General features: G+C 41.5%; 1 protein-coding gene across 1 annotated transcript in view; it reads right to left on the bottom strand.

The window, feature by feature from the left end:
• The window catches only part of ankfn1b (ankyrin repeat and fibronectin type III domain containing 1b), a gene marked incomplete at both ends in the record, with an annotated part of 134,784 nt that overhangs the window by 60,418 nt on the left and 48,579 nt on the right, over nt 1-25,787 (bottom strand). Inside the window, one exon of the mRNA XM_080049264.1 lies at nt 1,822-1,862. Coding sequence (XP_079905390.1) covers nt 1,822-1,862 — 41 coding nt within the window. The remainder of the gene's footprint in view (nt 1-1,821; nt 1,863-25,787) is intronic.

Genomic DNA, 25,787 nt, shown 5'->3' with positions numbered 1-25,787 from the left:
CGGCCTGGGGTTGTGATGCTCTTGCACCAGCTTCACCAAGTCTTTGAATGACAATTCGCCTGGCTTCCGTGGCGTTGCTAAATTGCGTATCAACTTGTACGTCTTGGCACCGCACGCACTGAGGAGAATCGATCTTTTCCTTTCGACCTCCTTAATGTTATTCGCCAGGAAAAAGTGCTCCAGTCTCTCGACATATTCAATCCAGTCACCATCCAGCTCGACGAATTCACTGAGCGTGCCGACCGTGGTAGTAGCCATGCTGCAAGCTAAAAGTCACACGGAACTTCTTCTTCGACACTAACGTTACTCCGTCATCGATGTTTTAATCCTCGTCGCCAAAAGTGTGGTAACCCGAGGGCAATAATGCACGCACACTTGTACTCAGTTTTGGGTCTTTACTGAAACCAATGCTCACAGCATAGTAGCCAAACGTACAGAGACATGCAGGTGGAGCAAACACCATAACCCCACGGTGGGGTACACAGGTGTCGGTCCAAAGGTTCCGGGGTGCAACACTAACTCAGTATATAACAGAAAGCACCTCCACGGTCATTTCAGGTTTCTATTCACACAGAGAAGCTCTTGGTGCACAGCTCATGCTGGCAGCACTGTCGACAGGAAGCAAGTATGGCTGACCATGGCTTTGGTTGCCGGGCAACTAGAATATACAGCTTTTCTATCAAATCTATTTGGCACATCTCGTCTTTCACCGTGCTGTGCCCATTGTCAATGAATCTGGAGAGCACTTGCAATGTTAAGTTTGTTATATTTCTCACACAGTGATCTCAGACATGCAAGAGGCAGATTTGTTTTATTTTCAAATTGTTTGTTTTTGTCCTATTCTCGGGCCCAGCATACTTTGGTACAGTAGGAAATGTTATTGGCAAGCACAAATGCTGGTTAGAGTGGTTTACTGCTAGAGAATATATTCACAGTAGTGGTTTGTTTGTTCGTGTCGATTCCGTGGGCACATTTAATGATAGCGGATGAGAAAGTAGAATGGCTTCTCACTATGATACAATACAAAACCGAGAAAATAAAAGGTCTGTTTCAGATAAAGTACACACATTCTCTCCGGCTCTTTTCTTGATTCACCAATCTTCATTTGGAAGTTCATTGTGTTGATGCCAGGCTCAGTAGTTAATGGTGGCTATATTCTCACAGCAATTTCAATCACAAACCCTTTCACTGTCAATATCTCACTTGGTGCAGCAAATCATTTGCTGAAAACACGCGCACACACACACACACACACACACACACACACACACACACACACACACACACACACACACACACACACACACACACACACACACACACACACACACACACACACACACACACACACACACACACACGTAACAACAGTCCATACAAGGACTGAGAATATTCTAATGGGAATCAAGACAAACTCTGTTATCTTGATTCACGGAATCTCAATTTTCTTATATATAGATTCACATACTGTAGGTTTATCATCTCATCATTTCACAGAACCAATTTTACAGTTCACTAATTTTCTTTATTATTGAATGCAAGTAAGAAAACCTGTGATGGCTTTTTTTATTCCATGTGACAAAGAAAAGCAGATTCCTGTCCTGATCAATCCAAACAGTGCTGTGGAGAAAAACTGGAATGACTGAGAAGTAATTACAGTTATGAAATGGATTATGGCTCAGGCTTAGAAAGACTTAAGTTAACCTTTTCAAGCACACACACTCACACACACACACACACACACAGAAACAATTATGTAGCATGAAGTTAGAAAGAGTTTAGTTTGGGGGAGTTAGAGGCAGGTGAACAGAGGGGACTTACTTCTTGTGCTGATTTTCCTTTCGGTCAGCTGAGCCAAGGCTCTGAAAAGAAGAGAAGAAAAACATACATTACAATCATCGTCTGAGACAGGCTAAATTGCGGTTCTTCGTCCTTAAGTGCTCATTTGTAGTGAAGCACTCCCCTACATGTTGTAAAACCATGGCATGGTTTAGAGGGCATATTTATTATATAGATCAATTCCACTCGGACTTTGTTCCATTCATGTGGACTGAGGCTTTCCTGCAGATTCAGATGGCTTCATCCACTTACTTAAAAAAAAGAAGAAGCTGAATGCAAGTGGCTGATGGCAGTAATAGTCTATTGAACGTTAAGTTCTGCACAAAATGTACTGACCTCAATCAAAGCATCAGCAAGTTAATCAACCTACAAAAAAACCCAGTAACGAAAAACACAAAGATATCCTGCTTATAGTTCATGTTTGTCTCTCTCAACCCTTTCACTTATCTGGACATTTGCCTTCAAGGCATTACCAATCAATTGATCAATTCCATCATGTGAGGGCCAATTACAATGGGTAATGACTTGTCTCCAGAGAGTAATATATATATAAAAATACTTAGCTCTCTGATATAGAATTACAAACACTTATCCAGTGGATTTACTTGATTTTCGCATTTAACAAAGTGTGGGGTCTGTGCACAAGCCCATGTGCATGTATGTCTAGGGGGTGAAGCCAACTGTGTTCAGACTCCAAGTGCAAAAAATAACATTCTCTGCTCAACAGGGGACATCTGAATCCATCCCTGAGGTAGAGCCAACTTATCAGGCACACATACAAGAGTACCCCCCTGCTGTCCGCATATTCTGGAGGTGTATAGCTATAGCTATTGGCAGAGTGGCCTCAGGCTGGAGATGTTTTTGGAGCAAAATTACTGTTTTGCATTTTTTATTTATGGCAGATGATTCAGGCTCCCGTGAACCCCCTCCACCCCCCCATGCCACTCAGGTAAATTGGTATTTGCCATTTACTGTAAGACAATCAAGTAAAACCACAGATAAATTTGATAAAATATCAGATCAAATGCATACAAATAAAACAAATAGCCAGATCATCATTTCACTCAAATCCTTCTCAAAATCTATAAAATACTTACTGACAAATCAAATATGCAGCCAAAATAATCTGGGATAGTGTGTTAATCTTTGTGTTTACTAGTTGTGTTTATGCTCCTGGGCTATGTGTATGCTCCTTGTCTGTGCTTATGTCTGTGTTTAATTGCTTATGTATTTTAACCTACTATATGTTCACGCACTTTTACCTGTGATTGTATGCTACTTGTTTCATGTTTTTCACACACCACCACCAACCTGTGGTGGCTGTGGTTGTGTCATTTTACTTGTCTGTGCTTGTGTCATTTTGTTTTGTGCTTATGTGTTGTATTTTTGTAGTTTTTCTATGTTTTATTTTAAGCTATCAACCTGCCAGGGACTGCAGGTGAAAATTAGCCTGCATGGCTAAATCTGGCACAGACAACAGAAAGGACAAGAAAAAACTAATAAATCCCTTTATTTACGGCATTATGTTGTGATATAGTGTCAATAAAGATCAAATATATATAGCTTTACATTTACGGCAATACCTGTCGTGAAATTATAGGGGGGATGCGGGGTGTGCTGGTGTCACGTAGGGCGGAGAATACCAATTTTGGGACCGGCATATACCGCTACTGAGCGGCAGATGCCATGGTATGTTAGTGGTCGCTGTTGCACATGCCACATGCCGATAAACGATCTCGGCGAACCTGTTTGTGTAGGCGAGAAGTGCCCGGATGAGAACCGGGAAGATTTTGTGTATGGATTGATAGGATACCTTTCCTACTCATCTGCCCCACAATGTCTTTTCAAACGACATGGAAGTTTTTTTTTTATTCTTTATTGCTTCTGTACACTTCAGTGTAAACGGTCCAACACACCTCGCTTACACAATCAATCGTTTAGTAGACAGTATAGAGTTTACATGTTGAGTATGTAGGAGGGAGGACATTAGTATGGCTTTCCCAACACAGCCCCAGTGTAGGCCATTGCACTTACTAGTGAATCTGATGAAAATGTTATGTAACTTTTCTCATTGCCAAAATCTAAAGGTGACGTACGTATGCAGAGATGGGGATTTGTTGAAAGCACAAATGGACAATATGTAAGAGGTGCATAAAGGTTCCAATCATCATACCAAAATTACAACAAGGCTCTCTGCTCTCCCTGATAAAGCAATGTGGATTTCAAAGTCAGGAAAAACGCCAAACGGTTGGATTGCACTCTGCACTGGTCTTCGCGTTGCCACAAAGACTGGGCCAAATATCTCCAATTTCTATCAGAACTCTGGAGCCATTAACGCACCATCTAGTCATCTTCAAGGACTTAGGTGTGAGCCCTTTTCCCATGCTATCCATTAAAGTGTTAGAGTGATACAGTTCTGCAAGTGAACATGCTTAAAAGACGAACAAAGAAAACACATTCCTTCGCTTTGTATTTCCAACTGAAGATCAGAGGGAACTGTTGCTTTGTGAGTGTGTGCAGGTGTGTGTATCTGCTTAAGTGAGCAGTGCAATGACTATTTGATCAGCCAGTGACTCCTCTTGACCGAACGTTTTTGGGTGTGCTTTAATGTGTGCAGTGCAGTGAACTTTTGACCAGCGATTGATTTTCTGTGTGTGTGTAAGTATGTGTGTGTAACTTTGCATATCCTCCTGGTGGGCACAGGATAGCTCCCCCACAGTGCCCTCAGGTAGTGCCACTGTCCTTCATTTGAAAGGTAGGTCTGCGGGCAGTGAAGGAGCACTATTTTAGAGCCCCCCTTTTAGGCTGAAATAATTATCGCATCATCATGCATAGGCATACCGAGACTTCATTTCTAAAGGGTATAAATTGTCTAAAATGATCTATTTTATAGGAATACTGTTACACAAATAAAATCAATTGTATCATTGAAGTTAACTGTGATTTCCCAATTTGTTTCTCTCAACTCAAATAAAAAACAATGTATTTCTAGTCCATATGTGCACCCGTTTATCCTAATGTTTCCATGTGGATGTCATCATCGATTAATCAGCCTACCGAAATGTGCTCATTCATCAAATGAATGGCCTCAAGTTATATTTTGCCTGAATGTAAATGACCAGCCTCTTGCAGACCTGGCTCACACTCATCATGCAACTTGAACCCTCTCACCTCTTTGCACCTGTTCCCGCAGAAAGCATCAGTAACCATCAGAACTAAACCGTTAATGTGTAGTCTCGACTGCTTATGCAAAACCTTTGCCTCTCAATGAATTGTACTTCTGTGTCACAACTAAATCCCCCTGAGCTTAAAAAAAAAAGCCTGTTTCAATAGACAACAGTAGCAGGAAAGAAAATCACACCTGCCAACTATTCGTAACACCTTCGTCAATTACCCTAATGATAGTGGGGAACGCTAGAAAGACAATTAGCAGGATTTACACACCCAGTGTAGGAGACATTTGTAAAATGTTAAAATCATTAAAAGGGGGTGATCATGTGGAAGGGATTAATAATAACAAACACATAAGAATCAAGTAATCAGTCAGTCCTCAAACATTCCACCACATTCCAGTTTCACCCACATACTTAAGTTTGCATCCGTCTTAGTGTATGTGTGTGTTTGTGTGTGTATGGAAGCAGGTGTGTGAACACGTATATTCACAGCAGGTACAAAAAGAAAACAAATCAAACTTTCCCTCACAGCTGTGAAATTGCATTGACAATGTGTGATGCATTGTTGCCAAATCAAAAGAACATCAAAAGCATAATCGGCGTAACATTGGTTGTGTTGAAATACTGACTCACGAAAATTCACAAGCAGTAATACACATAAAGCACCGTCATATTACCAGAACACCTTTAATTTTCATCCATTCATTCCAGCACACACACATACCTGTCAAGTGGAACCAAGTGAACCCAGTCGGAGAACGTTACTCCACTCTCCGTCTCTTCTATTCCTCTCTTGTCTCAAACCAAAAAGTACTCACTATGGTGTTCCAGTGAAATTCCCGTTCACCTGTCCAACTTCAACTCTTTAGCTCTGTTTCCCTCCCTCCCTCTCTAACTCCCTCTATTTTCCTCTCTTTCTCTCTAAAGCTGTTGGTCACACGAAGGTTTGTGAAGCTTGCTCCGATGGTGGCTGCTACCGCCACTGACTTGTTGTACTTTAATTGTGGTTGCTAGGCGATAAGCTTCTCCAATTCTGCACACAGTGAGAAGGGGAGGACAGGAGAGGAGAGGAGGGGGGAGAAAGTGAGAGAATTGGTGAGGGGGGTGGGAGGAAATGCTCATTATAGAAACAGTAGCCTGGAGAGAATGATCGGCGGGGAGGAAGGGGAAAGGTTTACAGCAGGGGAAGAAGTTGTGCAGATGATAGACATGGATGGATGGAGAGGAGGGGGCCCACATAGCAGGTGCACTTCCTTCTTTTTACTCTAGGACCACTTTATGTTACCTTGAGCTTCACTCATACCAGAGCAAGGGCACATATGAAGGATTTGCAATTGTAATAGCTTTTAGAGAAATAATGCACATACATTGACTCAAAGCCCTGTCACTTTTTCTGCATTTGCTTAAAATACTTATCATTAAAAAAAATCGGCTTTCATCTCATTAAATGCAGGCATTAGCATTGTTTCCCTAATTATGTTTGGAAAGACAACTTAGATCTAGAGTCAGCAGTAGATAAACACTTAGCTAATTATCTGTTCCAGATACACCCTGGTTACAATTGGTGTCCCTTATGTACACAGGTGTAATGTAATCAGCTGATGACAGCTCAAATTAGCAATTTTGTGTGTAATATGTTGTTTGTGTGTCACCACTGTTTTAGTCCTCAGAATGACAAAATATTTATATAGCATTCATAGGAAGTGAGCAAAACAAAATCTGGCACATAGTGTGGTTTCTTTGATTAGACAAAAGCAGAATATAGCATATAGTAGTCATCAGCATACAGTGAAATGTGTTGCCACTATGTCATAATTTAAATATACAGTATATTATTGCCTTTTTCAAAACCCAAAGGTTTTATACTAAAACGTAATGCTGACCACCAATGAGACAATATGAGAGTGGTTGAATAATTGACTTAAATTTTGATCAGACAAATGTATAAAGAACAACTTTATATTAGATAGAATCATAATTGTGAAAGGATTCACCCTACTTTCTCTCTGCGCACTAGATGTAATGTAAAAAAATAAGAATTATTTGAACATTAGTTAAAGGTGGAGTCAGTTAGTATTCTCCAGAATTGCTGCTCCACCTTTAAAGTAATAGTTTCATTTTATTTTATTGTAGAAGTTGCTGAAAATCAGGTGTTTAGGTCATGCTTAGACAATGTCCAGTGGATCACAACACATGCTGTAATTTATAGTGAGTTTTTTACCCATGGGATCCTTTTAAAAGGACTGAGCACTTGTTATGACAAGTAAGCAAATCATGCTTCCTCTTAACAGTAATGGCCCACCCGCTCAGCCTTTTAGCTCCGGTGAACACCAATCAATCTAATAATGAAATAGTAATGCAATCTACTTAACGCTTTGTGGCTGGTGACCTTTAGTTTGACTGTGGGTAAGTGAGTGAGTAGGGGAGAACGGGGTAAGTAGGCACACTTTTTACTCTACTGAGAATTGCTCATCACCTAAACATCTTTCGATAGTCATTCCTACATTACATTGAAGCTTAAAGTGTTGGCTTGAAATGTGTACCCCTCACTTTTTCTATCTTATTGTAATAAAGAAGAAATTAATCACCAAAGACACCCTTACACATTGAGACTATCAACCCCATCAAGGGGTCGGTTGTCATACACTATGGGGTTGTTTGTCACAATGTTATCTTAATGGGAATACTCTTGAAAAGAAGGAAAGAAAGTAGAACTAAATTTGAAAATGCAATTGCATTGTCAAGTTGACAAATAGGCCTACATAACTTACTGTAGCCTTGGCAGCTTGTCTAGTTTGGGATGCACTGGGTTGTTTTGATTTTGTTGCCCTTTTTTCCTTTGCATGCTAGCTGCCTTTTCCTGCTCTATTCTTTCCTTCTGTGGGGTGTCAGTGAGGATACAGCTTGACAATTTATTTCGTTATTGGGTTCCTTTTCTGGCTGTAGCCTTTGGATAACTTGTGACAACCAACCCCCCCAAAAATGTGACGACCAACCCCAACTTTAATTTTTTGCTAGCATCAAGGCCAACAACCATCTGATAACTAATTAGCTTGCTAACCACAATCTAAACTATAGTTTACCCTTCACACTTTTTATGGGTAACAAGTGTTTTGTTATAAACCCATTCTGTAAAAGCCTAGAAGAAAAATACTGAGGAGCTAAATATTTTCAATTTGACATGAAAAACACAAACAGTCCTCTCACCTCAAATTCAGCAGTCTAACTCCAAGGAAGACTATGTAGGTGACCTCTGATCCCAATTCTGGATATTTACATACCAAAATTTCACAGACAGCGCCTTCTGGTTCCGAGATATAACGATTGTGACAACCAACCTGTGTGACAAATTACCCCGTTCTCCCCTATTTGTGTGTACGTGTATGTATGAGAGACAGTTTGTGTGTGTATGGTGTTTTGTGATATGACTCACTGTGTTTTTAGTGTCTAACTGTGGGCACACACAAATCTCTGCCACCTCAGTGAGTCCTGTGCAGCCTGTGCACAGAGTGGTATAAGGAACATTACTCATAGCTGCTGGAAATGTTTAACTTGCCAGCATTGCTCTGAACGGGTGCACAGGGAATGCTGTCATATTTTCTTTCTTTTTTTATCCTTCTATTCATACTTGTGTCCATCCATTCTTCCCTCCACCTATCCTCGCCTTTCATAACAATACAAATTCACAAGCCAATTTATGGGGCTGAGACTTGAGGAGATACAGGCACCCATCATGCACCACTAAGGGGCTGCAGCAGGTTGCCTCAGCACCTGTCAGTCAGGTTTCTAATTATAAGTCACACACATCCCGATACAAATGCACACACACACACACACACACACACACACACACACACACACACACACACACACACACACACCACTCATTCATGCACACATTTAGCAACTTCCTTGAGGGGCTCTCAATGGGTTCCTGGTGGCCTTTGTATCTATCCTTCCTGTACAGGCTCCTGGGAAGAGAGTGTGACAGCTGACTTCAGGAAATACACTGTGCACGTCAAAGCCCCCCAACAACTACAAAGTGATAATTATGCCTCTAATAATAATAACTTAAACTTATGAAGTTTCAATTAAATATACAATCATAAAACTGCTGTTTGGCTTTACATGTGAGTGTTTAGAGTAGATATTCTCAATCTCAAATATACAGTAAATTACTGTAATATAAAAATGTTCCACTGACATGCTTGACAAATATATTTTGCTTCTGGTAAAGGAGCAAACCAATGAAAGCAATTAAAAACATGCCAATCCGTCTCCAAGTATATGTAAAAGAAATGCCATTGATATAAAAAAAACACAGCTAAAGCACCTATTGACAAAAAAGTAGAAAAGCATTGAGATACACTTCTAACACTGAGTCCTACACACAACGATTGGCCAATGAATTAGCACAACTGTGAGTATTATGGCATTTAAAGCTATCTGCAATAATTTTTTGCTAGTTGTTACATCATCAAGATCATCAGTGCATCGTCAATGCTTTAGTCAGATATGTTTGGATTGAGGGCAATGTTGTCTATGCTATGGTAACAAAGCACAAACCAATTACAAACAACAGTTCATTACAGTCAACTGGGGGCCTCTGACGCATCTGGGCTGGCAGAGATAAAAGCAAAGGTGAGAGGGTGGAAAGCGAGGGGAGAAGTAAAAAGGAAAAGAAACAATAGAAAATAGAAAATATGGAGTTGAAAGGGAGAAAGAAAGGACATATGGTTAAGAAACAAATATATATATTTAAAATTAGTAGTTTAATTTAGTGGTAGTAACCTTTGGAAAATCACCACAAGGGGTTTCTGTGTTTATAAAAAGGTTCATAAAACGAAGGGTTTACCAAATAATTACCGTGCAATATTTTTTAACAGAATACACACAGTAATATGCTCAATAAATATAGAACAAAAGCGAATGTAACGGAGATGTTGAGGAAAAGTTTATTCTTACTGAGTCCTACACACAACAATGATTGGCCAATGAATTAGCACAACTGTGAGTATTATGGCATTCAAAGCTATCTGCAATAATTTTTTGCTAGTTGTTACATCATCAAGGTCATCAGTGCATCTTCAATACTTTAGTCAGATATGTTTGGATTGAGGGCAATGTTGTGTATGCTATGGTAACTGTAAAGACAGAAGTCTCATTTAGATTTAGATTTGTGGTGCTTTAGAACACATATCAGTGGTGGCGGGTTTCCTGTGTATGAAACTCTTTTGATTTGCGATCACACCAGGCGGCACTTAGCTGATTGCGGCACGTGAGGTGAGTGTGCACGGGTGAGTTGATAAAGGTCTGCTGTTTCCGGTCGGGACATGAAGGATTTGTGCACGGGAGAACGCGAGAGCACGCATTGGTATGTATTTTCTGTTTTTGCACCAAAGTATAGTTTGCACAGTGCGCAGGGGTCTGGCACTTTTTCACTTTGTGATGTCTTTTATGTGACAGCGCATCGGACGGCGCAGACGTCCTCAGTGACGTCTTGGGCACATTTGGTGGAGGCGCACATGTTGAAAATGTTTGTATGGAAGATCATTGATGCCTAAACAATGCACTTTGTGTGTGTATATATATATGTATTGTATATATATATATATATGTATTGTAATTATAATTTGGTTTGATAATATCTTGCTGATTTAGTTGGATTCAAATTAAATGTTTGATTATACATTTTGATAGTTTTTTTTGAGAACTAACTTGGTTTAATTTACTCTTGTCAATATAATATATATATAGATATATATAGATATAGATATATATAGATATATCTATATCTATATATAGATATAGATATAGGGAGAAAGAAAGGAAATATGGTTAAGAAACAAATATATATATTTAAAATTAGTAGTTTAATTTAGTGGTAGTAACCTTTGGAAAATCACCACAAGGGGTTTCTGTGTTTATAAAAAGGTTCATAAAACGAAGGGTTTACCAAATAATTACCGTGCAATATTTTTTAACAGAATACACACAGTAATATGCTCAATAAATATAGAACAAAAGCGAATGTAACGGAGATGTTGAGGAAAAGTTCTTTCTTTCTTTCTTTCTTTCTTTCTTTCTTTCTTGTGCTAATCCATTTTCCACTGTGATGTAAGACAGAATTAATAGGGCTCTTAAAAAACTCAGACACTTTTGAGGCATAGACCAAAGAGGGAAAGAAAACAGATGACAAAGGGGAGCTGAAAGACAGATACATTACATCAATGGGAAAACAAATGGACAGAAAGACTTGCTGGCTGACAGGGGGACGGACGCAAAAGGGAGACAGCTAGTGAGACACATTCATGTTAAAAGGTGGGCAGGTATAAGCAGAGAGACAAAACTACAAATGACTGAAAGAGAAAGTTTAAGTTGGCACCACATGTACATGTACCTCCTGATTCTCACTGACCAATCAAAACATGTCAACAGCACTGTGTGATGAGAGAGTGACAGGGCGGGTCTTCTCTCCCTTTGTCTCACTGTCTCCAGTTTTACAATGTCATTATTTGTACAGGATTCCCACTCCCAAGTCTCGTGGTCTTGGGACCAAAGGGACCAAAACATGGCTCATAAATCAACACAGTAGAGGGAGACTATGGATATTTACCCATAAATCACTGCGGCGGAGCCACCTACAATCAGACTAATAGGGCTGGAAGACGTGCTGTCATCCAAGCCATGATGTCACCAAGTCTGAGCCTGTGGGTGTTGATGTTGGTGGTGGGTCTCTGGTTCTATGTGTGTATGGGGGATGCCTGCATATGTGGCTTTGGGTCTCTAGCTATGTGTGTGTGTGTGTGTGTGTGTGTGTGTGTGTGTGTGTATGTGTGTGTGTAGGGGGGTGTCTGGGTATGTGGTGGTAGGTCTACGGCTCTGCTTGTGTAAGTGTCTGTGGTGAGTGTATGTGTGGTGTATGTGGGAGGCGGGATGTCTGTTTATATGGGTGTGTGTGTACCAGGGTGGTCAGTATGCGTGTGTGTGTACTTGTCTGTCAGTATATACTTTAATCATATCTCTGCATTTAGGTAAATTTTTCATTGGTTTACACACACACACACACACACACACACACACACACAGGTATTGTACATATTACTGCTGACATAAAGATGCATGCACACACACACACACACACACACACACACACACACTAGGACACACTGATCTTGTGGTTAGCACTGGCTTACAATGGGTGTGGGATTCCATAGAGAAAATCTAAACAAGTCGGGCGGTTAGCACGGGTCTGCCACGTTTCCACACAATGGCGCTCATTGACATAAATAACTGGGGACTTTGTGAAATGGGACACCCATTAACTTCTCCTCCACAGATAATTGCCTATTAGATCTTGGAAGAGCACTGGATTGAGAAATAACTCAACTCTGACACTAAATGCAACTTGTAATAATAAAAAAGTCACATTGTGAAAGGGGCCTGGAATCCGTTAAGATGGGTTGGCTTTCGGCGCTATCATCCCGCCAAGCACTTGGATTATCAACAAAGAAAACGATGGCTTGTTGCAGGGAGCTGTGCAGCCTGTGCCGTTGCTTAAGCTGTTGCCTTTGAAGATGGAAAATATGATGACAACAAGTGGAAAAGGAGCCAAAGAAGGAGCAAAAATGCAAATTAGAAAAAGAAAAAAGACGAGTACAAAAATAAGTGATCGTATGAGAAACTCTAAAATATAGTAGTCAATATGACAGTAAAAGAAAAATAGTAAAATAAAACAAATTGTTCATTGGTCAAGGTATATTAGAAGAGTGTAGAATCAAAAGTACTTTGTTTCACAAACTCGAGCAACAGTTTTGAAAAGTTAATCTGGGCAATTATGGTGACTAATAAACGCCTGCACTGCCTCCAGTAACGTCACTAATGACGTACACAATTCACTTATAGACAGCAGCAACAACCTTCACCTTTGATGAATCACAACACATGGATTTCAGACTCTCTGCATATCGATCACGCCCTCTTGCCATCACCTGCCTCACTGTGCTTATGCTCCTACTTGTGTGTCACCAGGAAGAAAGAACAATGCATTCAGAGTAATATGACTCATTCACAAATCAACTGCTTTCTGCATACATCCTTCAGAGCATACGCACACTGTCAATGATTGTTGATATGTCAATGATTGTCATCTATGTCAATATGCTGATGTTATTATCAGCATATTGATTGATTGATTGATTGATTGATTGATTGATTGATTGATTGATTGATTGATTGATTTATATTTATTTCGTCCATGGATGTCTTCCAACAAAACTCATTTCAACATTCTCACATGTACAATCCATAAAACCATGACGAAAAGGAGGCAGGGTGAAGAATATCTTATATTTCCTGCCCCCTATATGACTATACAGAGAAATATTGGACTGGAAACAGTTCTATAGGCGATGACACATCAGTGAGGATGCTGACTTTGCCTGTCCACATTTTTGTGTCAAATTTTTTTATGATCCCAACATTGTTAAAGCGTGTTTAAGTTGAATTTCAGTGTTTTTGTGCATTCAGCATACGATATTACTGTACAAGTGAATAGCCCACGTTTGTTGCTCAAATATACTGACATACAGATGGAAACACACACACACACACATAGATATAGTCACGCAGACACACACACACACACACACACCTACACATGCCATGGCCGTGGCTCTATTTATTTTCCCTCATTAGTTTTAAATGGCCCATCCAGACGTTACTGTGGCCCCTGCTTTTAATCATTGGATAGAGCTCAGTACAGCACTGGTTTCACCCTCTTTGATGTCCCTATTCAGTCCGCCAGCCAGCCAGCCTGCTACTGCAAACAGCTGCCCATTCTCCTGCACTTTGCAAGGCTCTTTTCACATTGAGACATGGATCCATCAAAATACTGTAATAAGTATTCAGATCTGTCTAACTACTGATCTGAACTACCTAGAGCTAAATGCATAACAGGAAAAGACAGCAACATTGTGAGCCTGTAACAACAGAGGGACACCAGAAACAAGATTATGGCCGTGCATGTGTTTGCAATACTGGAATTTTAATTAGGATCTATTTTCTTCTTTGTCTTTCCTGACCTATAGTTGTCACTATGTCAGTTATTCCTGTTAAACGATGTCAAAGTGTCAAATAATGAGGTGCGTGCATTTGGACCTGGGGCTGGTTTCCCGATAACGTCCTCTCTTAGCGAGCTACGAAGACTCCTACGTTATGACTTACCAAAGTTGTTTACCTCTGTAGTCGTGGTTCCCGAACGGTCTCTTAGGAGAAGCACTCCTTACGTCGTTCGTACACTGCTGAAATCGATTGCTCAGAGTTCGATTTTCCATTTCCTGCTCATTTCATGCGCAGCTGCATGACAACACTAGGCTATATTATAAAACGTATTGCAGTCTTTGCGAATAAAAGATAGCTAGAAATCCTTCTAGACCGAAACATTTATTTAACACTAGAAGCGCCAGCGTTCTCATATGCTGCGTAATCAAATCTACCCGTGCTTTTCTAGTGTAATATAAAGTCATACATTAGTTTGTTTAACCATCATCTGTGTTTTGGACCTCTTGTTTTATAATCTAAGTATCTTTAAGAACACTAATCACGTTTCGTGGTGGGTCAGTAATGAAACTGAAAGTAGATATAATATCGCCAATAGCCTATATCAATAAAAACAGACGGCCAAAACAGCGTCCAAATGAGCTAAAATCCTAAATACAATAAACATTAACATGGCACACTTATTTTAAGGTAAGCTTTAATTGATTATTAATAATTTTTTTCACACGTTTACATGTTTTGAGCCGGAGGATCCGACAAACTCTGCCCGGCTGCTGTCAGCTGAGCCAGACGAGCCGTGTGGAACACAGTTCGGAGGTTCTCAATAGTATCCAGCTGCAGCCCCGGAGACAACATACTACCATAGCCTATACTGATTTTAAAAAATATATAGAAAATATAGAAACAGCGGAGGAGATTAAGATTAAGATTGTTTCCAGCAATTATTTTCTTCATGAATGTGTGGCAGTTCCATGCGCAACAGGGATGTCACTTGTGTCCGTTTTACGCATGGTGCATGGTGCTTTAACGGAAGGATATGTGGGGGTCTGTATCTCTGGCGATGCCACAGCGATCGCAGGGACTTTCACTTGTGTCATTAAACTTATACATCTCACTGTATTTCATATCAAAGGGACACAGCGATGACTGTATTAAATATCAAACTGATAAAAACGATCCGACTGCAGGCTATAGTGTATCACGTATAAAGTATTTTCATATTGAGGGACATCGCATCCATTCAGTTAATGCAAGTCAGTTAGATGACTAAAAAGTACTTGTTCATATAGTTTGAACACTTTGTGAATGGTATTCTGCTAAAATATCAAATAGCCTACTTTAAATATACGTGATATACACTATACAGTTAGATCGTTTTGAACAGTTTGTTATTAAATACAGTCATCGCTGTGTCCGTTTGATATGAAATACAGTCAGATGTATTAGTTAAATGACACAAATGAGAGCTGAAACATCCCTACGGTAGAGCTAAGAAGGCTCTGAGGGCGCTCCAGACCAACCTTACCAACGTATGACGTACGAAAGAGATTCGTAGCAAAGAACGTTTCGGGAAACAGGCGAAATGTTAAGTAGGAACTCTACGTAGGGGTTACGAATGACGTAGCGTTAAGAAGGCTCTAAGAAGGCTTTGGGAAACCGGCCCCTGAGCCGTGCAGGCTGTTTTGGTTGGATCTGCAGCGCTGTTTCAGGAGGTTTATTCTAACTCAGGTTCGCAGTGACATCACAGTTTGCTGAAGGTCTCTATATGGTCATGCTGCTGCATGCTCAGCAATATGCGTTTGTTCACGGCATTTCACGACATGTTTTCTCAACATTGGCCAATACGAAACTGGATTAGCGGCTAAACTGCTGCTAAAGGACGGCACTGTTAATTTTTCAAACTTTATTCACAAAAACATGGATACAGTAAGAAAACTACATCTTCTGTGCAAGCATGGCACTGTTACAACAACCCAGTCATGTTGAAGATTCAGAAGAGCAAGCTGTTAGTAATATTTTAAGGTCCTAACTGTGTTTCTTTTATGTCAGCAGTTTACTGTGTGGTCAATTGTGTCTAGTTGTTCTATTGGAGTCCAACATCAAAAACAAAAGACCTGTGAGTATAATAGGTCCTCTTTACAGATAATATTTCACTTAAGTGCTTTTACTGTATGAGTTACTGAGTAATAAGAGAAAGCTCCCATCGACTTCTCATTTACCTACGCCAGCCTATCATTTCAGACGGCTGGCTTATCATTTGCTACAGTGTAGATGAGTTGCCTCTCAGCTGTCATGATCCCGCTTGGGCCCCTTGGCCTTGTGTGTGTTTTCCCTTTCACCCTTGTCTTTGTGCTGAGCTAATTGTAGGGGTGGAGCCAGGTGTGCTGGAGTCAATTAACAACATTCACAGCTGCCTTCAATCCTCATCAACTGCTCTACATATACCCGGGCCTACCTTCCAGACACTGCCAGATTGTAGCTTCTGTTTTCACACAGTCAGTTCTCTCTCTTGCTCACCTGTTTACAGCTCCGCTTTTTTGCATTTTTTCCTGGCTAACCCCTGTTTCCCTGCCACAGTTCTCCCGGCCTGACTCCAGCCACCAGCTCCAGCCCTAGCTCACCAGCACTACTCCTCGGACCCCTCCTGCCTGCCTGCTCTAGCCTGCTTCCACTCAGCCCCCTGGACTTGCCCCGTTGCTCTCTCCCTGGACCCCCATGCCAGCCAGTTTCCCTCCCCGGATCACGGTCCTAACACCCTGCTGGTTTCTCCTGAAATAAATCTTCTTTTACTTATACTGTCTCCGCGCCTGTGTCCTCCAGACCCAACCGTTACATCAGCAGTCTTATTTGTAGGACTCCTGCTACGCAATAATATTATTAAGTAAGTATACACATTGAAATTGAAACTTCAGTACAGTTATCATCTCACAAAAGAAAATTTAACAGAAGACAGGCTTAAAGGTCAAACAGAAGGATTTATCTCTTCTGGAATGTAATTACTATATCACCTGAACCACAGGCAGCTTTTAAACTGTAAGAGAATGAGGCCATTACGGGGAACAGATGGAATCGTGAAGATGCTCCGTTTTGAAACATTTGTAATATATTTTTTATCTAGAAAGCTACCAGGTAACAGAATATATTTGGAATGTTGAAGGGCTAAGATTCTTCAATGACATCACGGTCATGGTGATGGATCCAGAGATAATTAAGAAATTCCCAAAAACACATCACAGTTTCCAAGTTTTATTTGATATTTAGGATGTCCAGGGGATAAGGCATCAGCCAACCCTGTGTCCGAGGTGATCATATGACTGTAATAAAAGTTACTGATGGACTCAGGATTTAGTTATCTCTAAAAGCTGAGAGGATCATTTGCTGCGGTTTGATTATTGGACTGTCTATCTGGCTTTCATAAGAATTAGTTTTTTAGATTTTTCTGTACAACTACTGAAGTACTGAGGAATGCATGTATTTGCAAAACAGACATTTTCTCAAGAGTTGTGTCTTAAAGGTGCTACGAGGAACTTTTAAATATTTCTGAAACAGTCAAATGTTTCCTCTGATGATCAGAAATAACATGTTACAGCAAACCAGACCATCAGTGCAAAGAATGCTATTTTTATATAGTTTTTCATAATGCTTTTCTCATGGGTACGCTCACCCAGGAACAACAGCTGGTGTAATTAAAACACAACCACTTTTGTCCAAAGAGAGGGCAAGAATGAACAAAAAACAAAAAAGTTCCTCAGAACACTTAGGGTGTATTCACACATGCCTTGTTTAGTTCGGTTGAAACGAACTCAGATGCACTTTCGCCTTCGGTGCACATCTTTCAGACATGTGTGAATACAGCAATCGCACTCGGGGGCGGACCAAACAAGCGGTTCGAGACCCAGCTGAAGAGGTGGTCTCGATGCGCTTCCATACGTACTCTGCTGCAGTTTGTTTGTGGTGTGAATTTGTCCGGACTCGATCCGACCCAATTGCAGGAAGCACTGTGCCTTTTCTTTTCTAATAAATCGCCGTCAGGTTCACATTATGGGAAAGTGTTGCTGTCGCCATAGTTAGGAAGATTAGTTGTGGTTTTACCGGGAGCCCCGAGCGAATGTATTACATTTGATAGACAGGATGCGTAGGCTAAACATGCTGATGTGTTCAGCGATCAGATGAAGGAGAGGGGAGCGTCTCCCGCACACAGTGACAACAGGTTCACGCTGCGCTTTGTATGAAGTGCATGTTTTTATTTTTCTTCCCATGTTACGGGACCGTCAATAGCCTACTATCCCTGTGTCAGTTTGGAGCTGAGCCGCGCCGAACTCACACCCAGCTGACACACGGCTAAATCAGCTGAGTGTCAGCTTGAGCCTATTCCTCGCAAGCCGCACGTCCAGCAGCAAAAATACAGTAAATATTATGTTTCACATCGTAGGCTACAAGCCACACATTGACACAGGCCTACATATTATAACCATATGAAACAACAATAATTTTATGTTTTTTTATTTTATTTATAGGCTAGATGTAGGCCTATTTATTTATTTATTATTTTTAACCCCATATCGTATCAGTTATATATTTCGCAGTTTTCACTTCGTGCTTCCTGCTTCTTTCCACCCAAGAATGTCTGTCCAGTGAATGAATGACCTCAGATCACGTGTGGTTTTACTTCTTAATGCTGGTTCACTTGCAAAAGGGGCAATATGAAAGTGGACCACACCAAAAAAAAAAATCTAAACTCTATTTGGTCTGGACCAAAGCAAGTGAACTAGCGGACTTTTCCAGTGTGAATACACCCTTAAATGGACAAAAACACAGATTTATGGGTTACACAGAATATAGTATCGAAAAAACCACCAGTGTACGTATATGTGTGTTTGTTTACTCTACATGATAGCAGAGGGTCCACTAATAAGAAATGTTCAGAAAAAAAAGCTATAGGGTGACATCATCCCAGCCTGACCTGTTTTGAATTTTCTGACTGGTGGCCTAAACATACACTATTAGTAAGGCTAGCACTTCATTGTGGTGAATAACTGGACGCGTGCCGTGATTCATTACATGCGAATCGTTGTAATGAAGTTAAACAACTGCTGACTAATGGGAAATTACTGTCAAAACGCTCTGAAAATAAGTAACAATTCATTACAATTTTAGCTTTATGTCATCAACGCATTTACTCTCTTCCCCACGTTCACAGAGTACGGGAACATATTATTTCTAAAGCACCCTAATAATGTTTTGACCTGTCTTTTCAAATCAAGTGTTGGGAAATATAGGATAGCGGTAGGTAGGGTTAAAAGAGCAGGTACATTGGTATATTGGCTGTGATACTACTGGGTGGTACGGTGTTGCACCAGAAAGAGTGTGTGTTCTCTCCTGATCCCAACGTGATTTATTTCATTTTAATACAGCCTGTTTGCTTTGGAGCATGATATGCATTTGGTCATGAGACATTAATAGAGTTGAAAACATGTTGAAAAATGAGCTTGATGACGTGTGTTTGAGTACTGTATGTGTTTGAGTGTGTGTGTTTTCTTGAGTGTGTGTGTGTGTGTGTGTGTGTGTGTGTGTCTAGTGCAACAGCCTTGAGGCCCATGCTGTCACTCAGCCCAGCTCACAGGGTGGTCCGAACACTGAGCCCTCTTTACTCGGTCACACACACAAGCACACGGACACAAACAAACAAACACTCACTGGTGTACATGTAATGACATACATAACAAAGTAAACATAAATATATGGCCATATAGACGACCATAATGAAGCAATCAAATAACCTCAGCGCTTCCCCTCTTCCTGTCCTAAACCGTACACCTAAATATACTGCCGCAAACTCCATCACGGGCAACCAAAAGCGCTACACAGCAAACCCTTTCATGCTTTACATTTGGTGTAGATTCACCGGAAGGATGCTGAGTTTGACAGCCTAGTGTATTAGCCAGGAAGTGTCACTGTTATTTGGCCGTTTTTTCCGTAAGGCATATTTAGCAGTGCTGACGTAGAGGTAAACGGGCAAGGTTGCTAAGCCTGTCCTTGCAGAATTTCATTATGATAATTTCGCCGAAACGACTCCATTGAAGCGATCATGGCCTCTTGCCCCTGATAAAGCTTTTTAATATTAAAAGCAACAGCTATACGCACTTGTCAAAGAAATCTGTCTCAAAACCTCTTGGAACCAATCTTCCCCAAAAGCCACTTAACACTTACACTTCTAAGCTGTTTTTCAGTAAATTGGATCAGAGAGCACATTGATTTTGGCATGTCTATGCTCAGCTGGGAAAGCAATAAATCTATAGTCCCCGAAGCCAGACTCTTAACATTTGATTATTCAGCAATTTGATTGGCATAGAGATTTCACAAATTTAAATATCTGGAGATGACAGCATCTCTTGTGTAAACAGCACACGGCCACGTCTGCTCAGAAACTAAATACTGATCTCATTTGGCCCTACCCATCACCAGAACAAAGACATGGTGTATAGCACAATGATTATTAACAGAATCACTGTTCGCTAAAACAAAACGAATCAGAAGAGAAAGGGTAAAGCGGAGGGGTCTACTTGAGCATGTGTGTGTAATTGCAGCAGGGGGAACATGGAATGCAAATTGTGCCAAAGGAATGTGACAGAAGAGTTGATGGTGTGGTGTTCGGGAAAAAAAGATGTTTAATTAGCGTATATACTTTTTAGCCACAAAGAGGACAGTTTAAAGAGAAGTTCAAACATAAGAAAAGTGTGTTCCTTTCATGAGTACCAGACCATGGCCTTGATTTTCCATCTGATTCTCCAAAAGACAACACAGCCTCAAAGTGATTTATTTGGGCTATTAGTGCTGATGTATCTGGATTAGCTCCACTTTCGTCTTCCAGGTGAGGGGGAAATGAGTCGTTAATATTTGTGCTACGCTACAGTTCTCCTGCACCATCACAGCTCGCACAGCAGGAAGCACGAGGCTGCCTCCCCTTTCCCGCTATTAGACTTTTCACTGAACAAATACTGCAAATGAGCCCCTGCTTCAACCCCAGAACATGTTAATAAGCCATAATTGCCTGTAATCTGAATATAATCATGTATGTATGAATGAGCAATCATGGTTAGAGCCTGAGGACGAAAAATATGATGGTACGAAAGGTCTATGACTCTCTGCCAGCCATCAAGGGTCTGATTTTTGGCGAGGCTCAGGAACTATATATATATTGCAATTACATTCTACATATATTTTCAACATACTGTATGCTGAGGTTAATTAAACAGAGCTTTTTTGTAGAGGCCATTGTAAAGCTTCAAAAGCCATGGACATGAAATAAAAAAATGGTCTGCAAATAAAAGAACAGCAGAGCCCTATACTGACGTGGTAATCCACAAGTGATAGATGGGGGTCAGAATCATTTACAATCCTCCTGTAATATTACCCTGGGATAACTTCTTTACTCACTTGGCATTTTTATTTATTTTTGCATGTTTTTCTGAGTGTATTCCCCCTCGCCAGCACGGCACTCTAGAGGCTCTTGCTGTTACTCTTCTTTCTCTTTTATTTTCTCATCGCATCCATTTCTTTTCTCACTGACTTCTCTAGAGTTGGAGGCGCCATTGTGTGCTTGTGGCTCGTTTACGAGGAACACTGATTCACCCAGTGAGGTTTGGCTTTGCTCGCGGAGGGAGGGGGGATGAAGAAATATGAATGAATCTGAGACACCCCAAACCCTCCACTTCCCCCCATCTATTCCCAAATTCTCCCATCATCTTTCTTCCTCCCTCGGCATGTTCCTCAGCCACCTCCAGTTCCCACTTTTCCACTGGTGTGTGTGTGTGTGTGTGTGTGTGTGTGTGTGTGTGTGTGTGTGTGTGTGTGTGTGTGTGTGTGTGTGTGTGTGTGTGTGTCAGCTAAAATTGTATTTGTGCAAAGCGAGAGGGGCGGCCAACACTGGCCAGAGGCTCATTTTTGTGGCCAGGCCAGTGTGTATCCCGACGGCTTGCAGGCGTCTCGGGGGCCAGCTCCCTCCTTCCAGCTCCATTCCCTCACCCCAGGGCCTCTCCAGAGAGTCTATATGCAACCAGCCATTGCTTAGTCATTTCAAAATCCTCCAATGACAAAAACCAGTGCCTATAGCTTCGAGCATTTATTACAAATGACAGGCAGCATTAGTGAGACCTGTCTCGGGTAGAGGAAGAAGAGGAGGAGGAGGAGGAGGAGGAGGAGGAGGGGGGAAAAAGACATGTATCCAAAGCTGGAAAGAACATTGAGAGTGGGTTTCATGGCTGTGTTGGCAACGGGAAGTCTTGGACTTACTTGTAATGGTATCTCTCCAAGAGTGTGTCTCCCTGCCTGCCTCCCTGGCTGCTGATGACCATGTTCTTCTATCTCTCCTGTGCAAAGGGCTGTGGTTGCCATAGAGACCCGCAATATTGCCTATTCTGGTACACTGGTTTATATTATTTATAGAGTAAACTAGCTGGAACTCTCAAACTCAAACATGTTGAACTGAGAGACAGAAATCTATATTTATCCACAGCAGGGAACAGAAACTATACGAGTTATTAATATCCGAGGATCATTATGAATTGCAGGCAGGAATGGGATTATTATGCGTGGTTAAAGACTCTGTAAACGGGCATGTTGCTCGCTACTGTGGGCCTCCTCTTGTTTACGTACCCTTATTTACATACCCTTTACAGAGCCTAGGCTGTCTATTGACAGCAACAACAACAAAAAATCAGCACACACACACACACAGTACAGACAGATAGCAGATCGTAAGGAGATATTCACTGATAAAAAAAAAAATTGACAACAAGCACTCTCCAGAACCGTTGACTACGCCTTTAATGGGCTCGTTTTGAGAGAGTCTTTCTAGCAAGTCAAGCTGAGCTCCAGCTTTTCGCCTCAACCCAATAGTTCACGTGGCAAACAAATAAAAAAGGCACACGGTTTTTCAGAAAGTTCACGGGTTCAGGACATCAGTGAAGGAAGGGGCGGCGTATTTGATTTCTCGCTGACACAAGAGGAAAAATCTTTGGGGGTTGACGAGCGGGGAGCACGAGGGGAGAGGGAGACAGAGACTGGGCATGGAGACAGCAGCATCCTCTGCTTCACACCTTATCTTTCCCACGGTATTTGGTTTGTTTACAAGCAGGAGTCGGTGACAGGTCCATTCCTTGCGTCCTGGCTGTGACCAGCGCCAGGTAGGAGGCCGCCATGGCTGCACTCTGAGGCCTTTCTCGCCGCTCAACACCCCACACAGGCCAGCATGACCAACAGGCTGGGATTTCCATGTCATAACATACCCCCTCCCCAACCCCCCCGGACTGACGCCAAGGCTTTCTCCTTCCTTCTTTGCTGTCTCATTCTCCAGCCTTCCTTTACTTTCCCTTTTTGGTTGTCATGTCCTCAATCTCTCGGCGGGGGCTACAGTAGCCGTGAAGCAGTGTGACCTACACAGAAGGTCTCTCCAGCTCTCCCTTTTCGTCTAATCGTTTCTACAGTTTGTGCTGTTTTGGCGTCAGCCCCCGGATGCTGATACCCAAGACAGCAAACCTGACCCCTGCTGACTCCACACACTGCCTCACACTCCCCAGAAACAACCCCCACTCCCCACAGTTAGCCTCAAATCACATCAACCATCCCTCTCCCAGCCACAGTCTCCCCCCAACCCATTCCCTTCCACAACCCTTTTTGCCACCTGCAGGCCCCTAATTTACTGTGTTTGTGCGTACTGAGATATCCGTGAACGGCTGGCTATTCTGGGCATGTGGAACATGGCATCAATGCCGGATCCCCTCAATGCGATTTCCCCCTATCTGCAACCCACAACCATACCACACTCGCCAATCCCCTGCAGAAGCATTTATGCGGGCTGGCTCGGGTGTCTTGTATTTTGCTTTGTCACGAAAGGCTAGAAGTGATATCAGTAGCTTTGGTTGCACTGATGGCCAACAAGGGGGACCCAGGGGCGCCTAGCAGAATTCATTATATTCCAAAATTAAAGGAGCAGTCAGCGATTCTGGAGAATGCTTGTAGACAAAATCACTTTTTGTCAAAATCAGTGAATATCTCCTCACAATCTGCTACCTGTCCATAGAGTGTGTATGCTGAAAATAAATCTGGTGTTAATACACAGCCTAGGCTCTGTAAACTGGTATTCAAACAAAGGGTATGTAAACAAAATGGGGTCCACAGTAACTATCAGCATACACGGGCACAGAGCCCAGGTTTTGTATTACCACTGGATTTTTTTTCTCAAACGCATAAACAGTAAATAAAGGTACTCATTGAGGACATATTAACTGATTCTGACAAGAAGTGATTTTGACAACAAACATTCTCTAGAATCCCCAACTCCACCTTTAATTTCAATGAAGTGCAATGTCTTGCTGAACAGAACTTTAAAACATGCTCTTCTTCACTCTAAAAACTAAAACCATTAAGTCGTAGTTGTGTGCTGAAATACAAACTCTTTGAATTTGTTTCATGATAACAAACATGTGAAACATCTGGAATAACTGAGACTGTCAGTGTGTGACAGCTCTTCCTAATCTGCAAAAAAACAGAGTGACAAGCCTCACAACAGCAACATAAAGAGTTGAAGAGAAGGGTCAGAGAGAGAGTAGACATTCTGTTGCTCCCCATAACATGCCTTTCTGTCCCAGGCATTTGAAACAAGAAATACCACAGTCTCTCCAGCGCTACAGCTCTTGTAAATAATCCGAGTCTGGGCGCCACCTCAGAATCCCCAGCCTGGTCCCCGGCCCTGGTGGGTGCCATGTCAGTTCAGGGAGGTGGGGGGGGGGTGAGGGGATATGGATGTTGTTGAGAGAGGAAAGAGTGAGAGCGAGCAGAGGGGAGGGGAGAAAAGAGGAGAAGAGGAACGGTCACCCAAGCCTACTCTTGCATCATCACTTGAGTAACTACTTACTACATACTGCCTGTCTGTCAAGTGAGTTGGGGTACATGCGCAAAAGGTCAAGGTTAAGAGGGAATAAGCACTTCTCTCTTCTCTCGGTTTCTTTATTCTTCTTGCTTTGCCCACCACCACCACAACACCACACCACTGACCTTCAACTGCTTTTTCGTTGACACCTGAGGTTGTGTGTAGGGTTCCTACCTTTACCACCCAGATGTTTTGACCCGAGTACCATAGTCTGTCTATTACATAATTGTCTGGCAGACAAAAAAATTAAATAAAAATTGGGAGTTTCTGATATACAGTACATGCATTTCTTCTATGTCCTCATGTCCATGTCCCTCTCTCCCTGAAGAGAGAGACAGGAAGTTGTTTCAATGTCCGCCTCAATCAATATTATTCGCACACATCCTAATATTTAGATGTAATAACTTTGTAATGTTAAGTTGTTTGGTTGACTTGACAGACTCTTGCAGAGCTATACTTCTGTACATCCCTACAACTTACTAGATATCTTGTTGATTCCTTAGTCAGTCTTTGCACTTTTCACTTTCACTGTGTTTACAGGTTCGCTCATCTTAAGGTTTGGAACAAATGAAAGAATTGGAATACTGACAATAATAGCAAAGCGTTTTTTTCCCCATTACATGAGATGCAAGTGCTTTCATTTATTCATGTCTGGTCCATGACTTCCAAAACAAGGAATGTTTATGGGCGAGACAATGGTCTAGCTGGCTATGGAAAACAGGTCCCGGTTTAAAATGACCTGGCCTAATGGAAAGCGCGCGCGCGAGAGAGAGAGAGAGAAACAA

The sequence above is a fragment of the Ammodytes marinus genome (genome assembly GCF_949987685.1).
Source record: "Ammodytes marinus genome assembly, chromosome: 20".
In the NCBI taxonomy this organism is placed as follows: Eukaryota; Metazoa; Chordata; class Actinopteri; order Uranoscopiformes; family Ammodytidae; genus Ammodytes; species Ammodytes marinus.
This window is presented reverse-complemented; position numbering and strand designations above follow the sequence as displayed.